This window comes from Numenius arquata, chromosome Z (assembly GCF_964106895.1).
Source record: "Numenius arquata chromosome Z, bNumArq3.hap1.1, whole genome shotgun sequence".
Classification (NCBI taxonomy): domain Eukaryota; kingdom Metazoa; phylum Chordata; class Aves; order Charadriiformes; family Scolopacidae; genus Numenius; species Numenius arquata.
Window position 1 is genome coordinate 29,358,791 of NC_133616.1, and position 13,345 is coordinate 29,372,135.

At 38.9% G+C, this 13,345-nt stretch overlaps 1 protein-coding gene across 1 annotated transcript in view; it reads right to left on the minus strand.

The window, feature by feature from the left end:
• Nucleotides 1-2,246: 2,246 nt before the first annotated feature.
• The window catches only part of ZNF366 (zinc finger protein 366), a 32,086-nt gene continuing 20,987 nt past the window's right edge, over nucleotides 2,247-13,345 (minus strand). The window contains exons 3-5 of the mRNA XM_074166541.1: nucleotides 12,719-12,910; nucleotides 7,088-7,262; nucleotides 2,247-4,569 (exon numbers count right to left, since the gene is read on the minus strand). Coding sequence (XP_074022642.1) covers nucleotides 4,034-4,569; nucleotides 7,088-7,262; nucleotides 12,719-12,910 — 903 coding nt within the window. The 3' untranslated portion in view covers nucleotides 2,247-4,033. The remainder of the gene's footprint in view (nucleotides 4,570-7,087; nucleotides 7,263-12,718; nucleotides 12,911-13,345) is intronic.

Consider the following 13,345-nt stretch of genomic DNA (forward strand, 5'->3'; position numbering starts at 1 on the left):
ACCTGTCTTTGCCTTCACAGACTGAAGGCTGCATGGCAGCCAGGAGAACTCAGGTCCACAAGGAGATAACTGAGTTCTTGTGGCCAGACTCAGAACAGCTTATTCCAGTGTTAACTACAACATATTTACCCTCAACCAACTTTCCATCCACCTACTCTGTTCTGTTCAGTGTCTTGCATAATTCTCCCAGCTGCCCTTGACAGCAGAAAAGCCTCTGATTTAACAAACCCCATGCCTTCACGTGCCCAGACTCATTATGGTGTGGCCAATTTACCTTTCCTCAGCATGGCTTTTTGAAGCATCTCAGATTGTATGAGTTTGGAAAGCACCTCAGTTATATGCATTTACGGCCACTCTTATTTGCTCTGATGCTCTCCAAGAGGATGAAGCTAGGCTTCAAATAATAATGCATGGGAATGGTATGGATGTGATTTAATACAGAGGTGGTGGAGACCGGGCTTTAATTTCATGTGTTACCACGAGCTGAAAACCTAAATAGCACAGAAGTGCCAGATAACTATGGTTTTTTTTTCCAGAACATAGCAAGAAGAAGGTAGATAGATTAGTAAGGAGGAAAATAAGAAAATGCATCCCCAAATATCCATGACACAGGAATATCTCTACAGAATTTCTGAGCCTCTATCCAAAGCAAAACAAGGAAGCTAATTCCTCAAAAATAAAAAATGGGAAATAACTTTATTATGAGAGCAAATTTCTATAAAGCATTTTCAAAGCTATTAAAAAGCAGTCTGTTACTGTCTGTTCCCAAAACGGTGCCAATGTAAATAACGTGAAAATAACTTATGTTTGAAAAGCAAGGTGCTTCACAATGAAGGCTGTTATTTTACTTTTAATTTGTCCCTTGGGGCCTCTTTGTAACAAGTTTCTTAGACCCAGCAGCATTATGTTCTGCAGTAGAGAGGACTATCATCTCCTAATCTCTTTGCTTGGGTCACTTGGCACTGTCTCCTTATCTCAGTAATAGTTTTGTTTGCAATTCCTCTGACTCGTGACTTAACGGTTTTAGACAAGTTCTTTACTATTCTATGAATTAGCCTTGGGTGTTTGTGAATTATCTTAATGTGACTATGTGACTGGGCACAGTCTCAAAGTCTCATTGTAATGGAATATTTTCCTCTTTCTAGGAAGAAGGCAAGAAAAGGGATTCACATTACAAATTTTTCCCAAATACCATTACCATTCTGGGGACTTCTACTCCTTTCCACCTGTCTGTATGTGATTGGCAGTTGCTTTTGCTGCAGTGAGAAGTGGTTTTGTAGAAGTGGATGAATTGTCTGCAGTTGACGGTGTGGTTGAAAGTGTTTGGGTTAACCATTCAGACAACCCAGAAATGTTTGCAATGATTTCCTTTCCTAAGGACACATCTGGCGATTTCCCTTACGGCAACTCTGGACTGCATATTTCCAGTAGACTTCATTTTTGTGTTTATGATGTTATCTACTGTGAGCTGAGCTCTGCTGAAAGTGTCTCCTTTGCTCCCTTTGCCTGGAGTGCTGTTGACATGTAATCATATTTCTTGATAGGGATTGTCTAGCTGTCCCATAACACTCTCCCATGCATAGGCAACAGGGCTTTGCAATGGAAGGGCTGCATGCCTTTCTGCTTTACTCACCACAGAAGTGAAAGGATTTGCTAAGTTCAACTCATCTGCATGGTCACCATTCTAGAAATTGCAACCAGGTTCCTGGTTCCTTGCTTATTCTTCTTATCATAGGAACTGATAAGGCTGCAAAGATGGAGTGAACTGATGTTGAACCATGCGCATCTGGAAAATACACAACCTTGAGAGAGATATTTCTAAGAGTCAATGGCACCCAGCTCTTGGCTGTATATGTTCTCAGATAGGAGCTTTTGTCTGGCAGAGACAAGGTATTGCCAAGAAGGTAACCAAAAGACTTGTTCTCATTTCTAAGAGACAATATCCTAGAACACGCTGAATTTTTACTTTATCATTTCCCCTCTAGTCTAACAAAGAATGCAGTTACACACATTACTCTGAAAATTTTCTGATTATTCTGCTTGACCACAATGTCTAGCTTGAAAGAAAGATAACTCCTTTTTCAAGAGGAGTTATCTTGCAGTGAAAGCAAGGAAGTTGAATGTGTATGATAAAACAGTTCATCACTGAAAAAACATGGCTAGGGACCTCTGAAAAACACCTCATTTTGAAAGACATCAGTAATTCTAGGCCTAAAGTGACCTATGTTCCACTTCAATTTGGTATACCACTTTTATTTTAAAAACGTATCTACATCAGCTGTAGAGCTAGTTACACTTAAAAGAGTCATCTGTATGTTACAGCTTCTTTTATCAACAACTTTTTCTGCTTTTCATTTATAATCTTTATTATGCCATGTTGAAGCCCTGAAAAATGAAACTGTCTTCTGCAACCTCGGACTACACAAACTCAGTTTATATGATGAATAAGGGCTGCTGCCCTGTGAAAGCTTATTAACTGGTAGGTGTGAGAATCATTAGTTCTGTAAGGTGTTTCTTGTAATGCCAGAGAGCTGCAGCTATATGACTCTAGCCTTAGCAAGCCATAAGTATATGTCTATATTGAATTATAACTGCTATATATAAAGCATGATAGCAAGGTATTTCAAATCAAGAACTTGGCAGGTGAGTGAAGAAGGTAATAATATTTGGAAAAGATTTACCATATATTCAGATTTTAACATTTTGAGCTGGGATGTCAGAATGACATAGGACTAATTAAATTATTTTAGAAGTCTTTCTTTCCTTATAAGCAATAGGATGGTGTGGGGCTGTTTGTCATCTATCTTGAAGATGCAGGAATCAAGGTGCTGGTCAAACTATTCATGCAATTAAAGGAATATGCTTACTGGAATGTGCTTTTAGCATTGTTACGAAAATATAATTGTTTGGGAATCAGAAGATGAAAAGCTGGGAACAACTCAGTAAAAACAGCTAAGTGGAATTCTTCTGAAAGGTCTGGAGCTTACTGGTCAAGCCACATTGATAAGGGAAAAATCTTGACTCCAATAAAAGGAAATTCCAAAGCAAGTTTTCCTCTGTGAGGTACTGCTTGCCCCATAAGGTCCCTTTTCTGGCATACCTTCTAAAATAAAATCTGATCAGACCTGTATATTTCAAAATCATCCTCAGCCAAGATAAACTGAAGAGATAAATGGCAAAATTGCATCATTTTCTCAATGAAATTACTCTTACTGCTTTATGTGTAATTACAGCAAGACTTGCAAATGCTACATGCTGCTGCTGCTCATTAAATGTATTGGTCTGAGCAGACAGTAGAACAAAATGTCAACGTAGTCCATGCTATTTCACTTGAAGAATTGTTGAATGCTCACATACTGACTGAAACATAGCGAAACACAAACATCCCTTGTGCCAGAGGAAAAGCCTCTGTGGCCACAATAAATTATAGTCCTTTCAAAGCCTTACAGAGTTGCCTTTCACTATCTCAAAAGACATTAGCATTTCTTCTTAATTTTTTTCCCATTTCTCATTGTTTAAGTGGTTGAACTAACAGTCGCTTCAGTAAATGAAAGTATTTGGACTGTGTTAGTTCCAAGAGTGACAGGACTGTCATGCACACCATGATTAATAGTACTCTTGCTTACACTGTTAAATACTTAGTATTTTCAGAATTTTTTTTATATGTATGGTTAGAAGTGTTCATATATATTTAGTCATATAATAAATCAAATGCTAAAGTATGTTGTTTTTTGATAAACGGAAGATTGCATGTAAGTCTCTGCCACCCCAGATAAAGGAAAATAAACTCCTGTACCCACTCCATGGTGTGCTTATACATCAAATGGGTAAGTATGAAAATGTTATGGTTCAATATCTATTGCATTTCTTGGTAACCTTGGACTGCTTTATTCTTTTAATGTATGTGTTTTGCCTTAAAATTTTTATTAATTAATTTGGCTTGTTTGTTTCTAAAGACTCAGGCTTTGGTAAACTACAGTTCATGTTAAAAACTATCTGATCCCCATTTTCCAGCTGATTTAAAATGTCTTTTTTAAATGCCTATAAACATTGTCTGCTTTTCCATTTTTCTTTCCAGCAATTCTTTCAAACTCTTATTCCTGTGCTTGAAATACAAGTAATCAGAGAGAGAGTGGCCAAGTCTGGCCTTTTCAAAGGATATAAAGCTGACGTGTTCTTTGTTGTTCTCAAGGTCTCTCTCTCCTTGGCTCTCACGTTTGTCTGAATTTCCTATTCTCTTCTCCAGTCCTCCCTCACTTAACACTTCTTCCTTCTCATTGCAGTAGGACTCTCTGAAGTCCTTTATCATGCACTCAGATTTGCCAGACAGATCTTGAGCCACGTACAGTTTGTTGTCGTCGTGGTGACACATGGCAGGGCTGTACCGCTCTGCCTCATAGCAGTTGTCTTCCTCTTCTTCCTGGCATGAGCTTCCCTTGGCACTCTCACCATCCGAATGAAATGAGATTCCCTTCCCTTGGCTTTTCTGGGAAAGATCAAAGGGCTCTTCCTGTTCCAAACTTCTCAAGGCATTTGTCTGTGACAGAGCGATTCTTCCTCTTCCAAAACCTTGTTGTGTTTGAGAGAAGGAGAAAAGGAACAATTTATACATAGGAAATTTTAATAGGTGATACATGGTTAAAAAACAAAATGTGAAGCGGCCTTCTATTTCATATTTTATCTTTTTTCTTCTACCCAGCTACCTCCAAGTACTTTACTGTTTACATCTCATGGCATCTCCTTTGAGATGCTGTTAAAAGTACTATTGTATGCACTTCACAACCAGGTCAGGACACATAAAACATTGTGCGGTACATGCCAGACACTTGACGAGGGAGATAGGAATAAAAGTGAAGTGGCCTGGCTTCTAAACTATTTTTGCTAGTGAACCTACCCACTTCCTCTTTCCTATTTTTTTTTAAATGAAAACTTTGATCTCAAGAATCACAGGCAATAATCAAAGACCCAGGTTTTGTACATTTTTTTCCTGAGGAGTGGAAAAGATTTGAAACATGTTAATGTGTTTGTTCTATGGACATTCTGGTTCAAAGTTACTACTTTAAAAATGAAAAGACAAGTCTCAGCAGTCTACGACTTCCACTCGCCTCAATTTTTCCTCTTTCATCTACTGAGAAGCCACTTATGCCACTGAAAAGCTCTATGCCCTAGCTAGTGTTTCAGCTTGAGGAAAACATTATAAACAAGTAACGATTTTGAGCCTTGCGGTATAAGTCTGAGTGTAGTCCTGGGTACAGTTTGTCTTAATATTTGTCAGAGTGTCTCATCTCTTGCTGCAAATCCAGACATTACCCAGCAGGCATCTGTGGACTCAAATGTCTCTGAGCATCAGGATGCACCAGAGAAGATTCAGGCACTGCAGCCTGAATAGTCCATCTTCATTAAAAGAATGGTAACAGTACTGGGGTGAAGATTTCACTCAATAGCAAATATGTAAGAAAGCCATTATTTTACTTGTTTTTGTTTTGTGTTGCTTTGGTTTGTTTTTTTCCCTCAGTACTTGAATCCACTTTCTGAAGAATCTATGCAGCCTCACCAGATACAGCTGCTATTTTGTCAGAGGTTGTATTTGTTAAAATGTTTTTTGAGCAGGTGTTAGCCCTTACAAATTGTCTTGGGTTTGATAATCCTCAAAGGCTGAAGAATCTCTGTGCACTCAAAAGTTTTTAGGCTGCCTTCAATTACAGGTAATTGTGTAACTAGCGTGGTGCTGTGGAAGATTTACAGGAAAAAAAGAGCCATTTATTTCATTACCTGTTAGGATCTTTGTATATTTTATGCCAAATGTCATTAGAGTGTATGTTTTACACACATGCTAGGCTGGCCTAAAGCCTGAATTTGAGGAACACCAAGAAATATTACCATGAAAGAACTATTTATCCAGAAATTCTTAACGAAAAAAATATCTTGTATACTCAATCTCTCAAAACAATCGTCCTGAATTCCCCCACTTCTTTAGGTAGCATTGGCATGTGTGCACACATGAAGCTGACTTTAGGAAGTGTATGTGGTAGGTGGGAGATAGGAAATACTCTGCAGGACACCCCGGGTAATCAAAAACCATATACTTTGAGGTGGGGGAGGAGTGTCTCCTCCCGTCCACATGCTTCTTTGTAAACTGGGTGTTGAGCCTGTTGCCTTTGCCTAACATCAGCTATGTCAATATGGTACAGAGTAACCATATGTTGAGCAGAAAGGCTACTGAATGTAGAGCTGTTCAGGCTTCCATTCCCATTTCAGACTGGAATCCAATAAGCAGCAACCAAGACCCATGAAATCTAGATTTTTTGCTTTGGTCAGCTTTAAATGAATTTATGATTTATGATGTACCTCAAGCATGAGAGAAAAACCATAAACTCCTGACCAGATGTGTCTGTCTCTGGGGAAATATATCTGCTTGTCTATGGCTGCTAGGCTCTGGCAATCAAACCTCCTGAAACTGTAATATTTATTAAAAAATAATGGAACTACACCTTCAGTCAGAAAGATCATGCCATCCAATCATTCCCCTGGCCAACTATATGTGCCACGGCCTCACTAAAGCTGAGTCTCTACCAGCTTGTGCCCATTTGTGTCTCAGGGTACCCACATGCTGGGAGAAGCTCTGCAGTGCTGTGGATATTACACCTTCTCACAGTGATGGATGGGAGCCCTGGGCTCAAGTACAAGAATGTTTGGTATAGCTTGATAAATCCTCTGCTCTCACACTACTGACCGTATTCTCCCCAACACCTGACACCAGCAACTTAAGGTGCCAAAATTATTTCCTTTGTACTCATACATACTGTCTCATTCTGTCTCCATTTACTAATGCATCTCAATCTGTACCCATGTGTTACCAGATATCTAGTCTGAAAGGTCTCTGAGGCAAAGGTTAGGGGTCTCTGATCTGTAGCACTGGAGTAATGTGGATAGTTAATAACAACTTCCCAGGCTTACGGGATTCAATCTCTTCCAATAGCATTGGATCTACGATATGAGAATATGGATCTGTGGTAGAAAGCCCGTTTCGGTTTACTGATACACAACTTCAGTTCTCTCAGAGAATAACCTTGCTGAAAAATATTACCTTGAGAATGAAATCCTCTTTCCATGACCCCATGTTTGACTTTCATGTGCCTGGTTAGGTTCCCCTTCAAGGTGAATTTGCTGGGACAGTAGAGGCACTTGAAAGGCTTACTGTCCGAGTGCAAATGCATGTGTCCCATTAAATTGTGCATTCTGTTAAATTCCTTTCCACACAGCTGTCAAAAACAGTAAAAATTAAAACGATTAGTTCAAAGAGGTACTTCCGAGGAGAACATTTTAAGAAGAAATAGGACCTACTCTTCTCAACTTAAGCCCTAGCAATTTCTGGCTGCAATTTTTTTTTTTTTTTTTTCAATGGTACAGGCAAAAGCCGTACAGAGAAGAGTGTGTGGTTGAGTCTGATCTATTGAGAGCCTTCTGCACTGCTGCCATTTTTTAAATTTGATGACTAGGATACAGAGTCAAGAATTCCCCAAAAGCAGGGAACGTTGCTGTAACAAGGAGAGAGGCTTAAGTGCATAAACTGGGAGGCTCTTAACTTTAATGAAATTCAAAGTGTAACTTTCCAACCTGGTGAACCATTTCATTTATAGTTTATAAATCTAGCCAATAATCAAGAACAATGCCAGGCAGAGATGGAGATACAAAATAAAACCAATGAAGGGTTTCTGTGAAACAGTCAAGCAGAATATTACTTCTCCTTAACTGGAAATGAAATGGCTACACATTTTGCTAAAAGCTAGAAAATGCAATTCCTTTTTTTCTTTGTTTCTTTCTCCCCCATTTTTCTCTGATCCTCTTATCTTCTGTTTACCAACTTCTGTGTTTCAGTGTCTCTGGTGAGTAAGCTGGAATTTAAACAGTCATGGGGCTGTAAGAATGACTCAGCTTTCCCTGAAGCATGTTCCTGCCAGCTCAAGCCATTGATCGTGCAAGTTTCCCTTTGATGAAACAATAAGGGTTTTGTTTTTTCATTGTTGTTGTTTATCTAGATGGGTCCTTTTGTCATCTGGTCCCTTACAAATCAAATGTATTCTCAAGACATGAGAGTTTGACATCACTATTACAAGCTTCTAGTCTTACATGTCTTCTGGTCTTTCCTTATCAGGATTTATAATTTCTTCACATTCAAGTGGCTATTTCCATCCTCTGCAAACTTTGATGTTTGCTTTCTTCTTCAGCTCTTTTTTTTTTTTTTTTTTTTGCAATGGTTTTAGACAAATACTTTTACTGTCAAGATTTTTTTTTTTAATGATCTTCAATCCTGCATGAACCAGAATCACCATTACTGAGTAACTGAAACACATCAAGCAGTGTACTCATCTGGAGAAAATTGCTAAAAAGCAATTACTGAGATTCCACCAAATTTTTGGTCTAATCTGACTTCTGATTTAATTTATTTTGGTAGTACAGAAGGTCTGCTACAGTACTTTTTGATTCAAATTCACAAAGCCATCTGCTGGAATATCTGGATGAAATGTAGATAGTGGAATGATAGTCAGTGAAACAGTACTGTATCCTTTGCATTTTAAACCATCTCTTCATGGAAAATGGAAGCAGTTCATTAATATAAACATCTGCAGGTGTATTGTTTTTAAATAAAATCTAGAGCTGAGTCAACGCTGCAGAAAGAAAGGGTCTGGAAACACTCACTTGCTTTAAAAAAAAATATTTCTTTCAGCTGCATAAATTCTCTTCCGTTATTTGCTCTCTGTGATTTTGCTAAAATGAACATTCTAGCAAATAAATTTATCAGCAAAGTGTTCACTGAGACAGTGGAGGAAGAAAAAAAAAAAGAATAGCCACTGAAAATGAGTTATTAATCTGTAAAAGTAAGATATCTGATTCCAAGTGTCATCCATCCAGTTAGGAAAAAGGACTGTCTCTTCTTTGCATTCAAAGAAAGCTAATATGCTGGATGACTTATATCCAGGGAACTGAATATACCAAAAACCACTCTGAAAGTGCTGGGAGGAAACAAAGAGGAGAAGCACTGATGAGCACAGAAAATTTGCAAGGAAGAACAGCAGCTGATTTTATCTTGACAGCTGCTGGAATGACCTACGACATGTCAATATTTCTCTGGCTACAAGAATGCCAATGATAATACCCTTCTAATACCTTTTAGCAGAAGGCTTCTGGTCAGCGTGGCTGACCTGTGTTCTCACCAGCTTTTGCTTTCTGATAACTGGGTCTTTACTACTCTATCTTAACTGGTAATCAAGGAAAATCATGTTAAACAGGTGAATGGCTAGAGTACTTCAGGCAAATCTACATCTTTGTAAGGTGTTGAGAATTAAGATGGGTCTAGTAGGAGCATTTATATTTTTTTTTGTCAAGACAGCATTTATTCCTCTTTCTTCATAAGGAAAAGATGGGGGACTTTGTAAAGGATAATTCCTTACAGCATAGAAGTTTTGTGTCTCTGAATAAATGGGGTGGGTTTACCATTTCCCAAAGTCAGGCACAGTCTTAGGGACTTGTAATGTGTTCCTGTCCTGAAATGTCCTCTGGGGACATAAGGAAATGGTACTAAAGTGGAGAGGTGTGGCAGGAAAATGAAAGAAATGCAGATATGAAAATTGTTTTTTTGGAACGATGGCTCTGTGTAGCATGGTCTCTGAGTAACCTATCCCTTTCAAAAGACACAAGGCAACTTTCAGATGAATGTCCACGGAATGTCTCTTCCAGAGGGTGAAAGGAGAGGGTTTGGGGCTCACCTGCTGGAATACAGCACCTCAGAGCTAGCTGGGGTTCACATCTAGTGTTTAAAGAACAGCCTCAGTCTGCAGACCAAACTAAGAAAGACTTTCTTTCTCTGTGAAAGTGCAGGGGTGTGAGCACTGATGAACAGAAAGAACTGAGCCAGTTGCATGAGAGGGAGCTCCAGCAGAAGTCACCACAGAGCAACTTAGCACTCAGGGAGATGCAAAGCTCATGCTTTTCTTCCCAAAGTACTCATTTCCTACATTTTCTTTGGTTTTGGTGCCTGATCTAAACCTGTGATTTTAGATGGGAAAAAAGCGGAGTCCAAAACATTTGCTGCAAAGTGTGTTTGGCTGGGCTGGAGAAAATTTCATTGCAATCTTTATTGGGGGTCGAAAACGTTGATGACTTCAGCACTAAAAGCAACTGTAAATTTCATAGAAGCTTCCTCTACAAATCCAAATTAGCAGTATTGCACCAGTTGGTGCAACTCCTTTAGAACACTTTAGTGGTTTTTTTCTAAGCAGAAATAAACAAGGCAGCACAGGCTCGGGCCTTTAAAAGCTACAGAGAAGTTCACTCTTCAGAGAAAAATCAAACAGATCCAAGCTGCCGCTGGATGAGGAAGCAGAAGGGACAACTATTTGATACTCCCTCACTTCAGATAGTCTGTGCTTAGCTGTGATTACACATATAGGAAAGCCTGATGTTTTCTTTTTCTGTGAGAAAAAGGTAAAGAAAACCATTGCATGTGGTGAAGTAGAAAGGCTACTGCTGTGCTCTCTTTCCCTTGCATTCTTCTTCTTTTTTTTTTTTTTCTTCATAAGAAGGGTGTTCCTTTCCTCAAAGAGAGAGGGAGAGGGAGAAAGACTGTAAACTGTCCAAAAGGACCGTGAGAAAACAGGAAGCTTTGAAAAGTACAAGAGAAAGCAAGATGAAATCTATTTGCAGGCGGTTCCCCGGGGACATGTGAGCCATTGTTAAGCAGGCTGTTCATACAGCTATATCCTTCCTTCTGCTGAGGAGGAGCTTGGTGCCAAAAGGCTGCTATCTGGTCATTGCCTTAACCCTCTGAATACCAGCCAGAAATACTTGCTCAAGTCTTTCAAGGGCTCTGCCAGAGAGGCAAGGGATGCTCCTAATGCCAAAAAGCAATTCCTGATTCTCCCTTTGCTTATTGTTACAATCTCCGCTTTGTTCAGGGGCACTGATGTTGATTCATACCCCTTCAGCCACAGGAGAAACTGGTTCACTGTGCTTACTTGTTTCTTTCTTCCTAGGAACATTGGGTGGGGGCAGAGAAGTGAAAAAAAATATAAGAAAAACAGGTGTTCCTGTAAAGCTTTTGTTACTGGCTGGAAAACATACTGGTGGTACTCCAGTTCCTGGTTCAAACTGTTGCCATCTCCAAGTTTTAATAGTCTGTCATCATCAAACCCTAACTTGAAGACCAGCTTCTAGCTAATCTGCACATGTCTGAAAAATAGCGTGGGTCCAGATACTGCATCCAAAACAGTTCATCAAACAAGTGAGTTTCTTCTCTGAAATTTGAGGGGTCAGAGGAGGACTATGACCAAATGGGAACAAAAAGACAGGGTTGCAGATGTTCTCAAAGAATGAAAGTCCCCAGCAGACTTGACTTGGAACTACCCAAGCATTTCAGTAACAGAATTTATTTTATCAATCTAGAAAAACGTAAGTCCTATTATACAAAATAACATTTTAATACAACATAAATTAAAATGAAACAAAACACTAAAGTTGAAAGACTGCTGTTGTTATTTCAAAGTGAAATGTTTCAAACTTATCAAAGCAAAATGAGGAAGTAAAAAAGATTCATTTTTGCATTTTCCTAGTAAAATTATCACTGAATGCCATATTTTCCTATGACATTTTGAAGTTCTACATTTTTCAAGAGAAAATAATTCCATTTAAAATTTTTCATTCAGCTCTGCTTCTCGATGAAATGTTTCTTTTAAGAATGTATTTAATTCCATAAAGGTGTTGGATGAAAGAGTTCTAGAAATTGCTTCCAGATCAATCTTCAGTTACTTAGGCATAAACTGGGTAACATGTTCCACTTTGTATTTATAGCCCTCTTAGAGCAGATCAAAGTGGGAATAAAACCTACAACCTTTGACTTCACAAAGTATGACTACAGTAATGAACCAGATAGACAGCAAAAGGAACAGATGTAGTGTCCAGTACTGAGTAAGAATATAAACATGAATAATTCATTACGAAGATATCAGAGATGAGCACGGTCAAGAAAGCCAAAGCCTCAAAGGCTTATGGGGAGGGAGGATAAGAGAGGATGGGAAGGGAATGTTGGTGAGGGAGGCAGCAAACTGGAGCTAGCACAAGATCCTAAAAAGGCCAGATGGTCTCAGAGGCTGTTTTGTTCGGCTGCGGATGTCCTGCCCTGAATTTCAGTCTGGTAATTACACTTGGCCCAATCAAATCCCTTCTGCAGTTGTATTTTGCTGTGCTTTTCTTTGAGTCTTTCCCTGAACTGTCACATAGCGTCATTATGCGAAGTAGTGGCTGCTGCTTTTCCATAGTCCTCTGTGGGTGCACGACTTGATCTTTATTTTCAGTGCGTGATTCAAGTTACTAAGCACTGTGACTTCTGTTTCGATGGCTGTACTAAGCAAATGTCAGTTATGTTTATTGTCCTCAAACTGCTGTGGCATTTAAATCCTTACGGAGCCGAAAAAAATATTTGAGGATGAAAGTTACTGATATTGAAGGGGAAGGGAGTAAACCGCGGGTATCTACCTCCATTATTTTGTGCTACATAAGTAGAACCTGGATAAAGAATGAAAACCAGGCTGGTTTCTGCTAATTTAAATGCAACCTCCATATGTGTTCACAAGTCTTGTTTTTCTAATTCTACCATACCGCAAGATGATAGTATCACAGAAATATCCAGTGGGCTAATGTCTCTGCCACCAAATGCACTTACCTTGCATTTAAAGGGTTTGACATCAGAGTGAACAATCATGTGGGCCTTGAGAGTCTGCTTTTGCACAAAGCTCTTGAAGCACAAATGGCACTGGTAGGCTCTGATATTGGTGTGGATCAGGACATGTCGCTTCATGTTGGCCAGCAGAGTGAATTCCCGGCCACAAATTCCACATTTGTGCTCTTTCACACCCTGTAAGAGAAGACAATAATCAGAAAATTCTGTAGATGGAAAATTTTCTAGATAATTTGATCTTCAGTACAGCAATTATGAATTACTTATTCTACATTAGCAAAGCAGATAATAAATTATTTCACATTTAACATGATTTGCTCAAGTAAGAGATATTTGTTTATTTTTTTCCTCGCAAATTCTTAGAAGAATCTGAGAAGCAGAGAAGGAAAACAAAATGTAAGCTTAATGAAATAATGAGGTTTGTTTCCATCAGTAAGTTTACAAATCAATGAGAGACTGTCAGTAGTAGAGCTTCTCTGTCCTACTCTACTGCTTATGTAAAGTATTGGTCACATGTGTACACTTATTGACCAAGAATTAAAGCTAACCGGTTAAGAGACTAAAGGAGTGCTTGCCTTTGACAATCGAACATCATTGGCTTCTAAAAAAAGG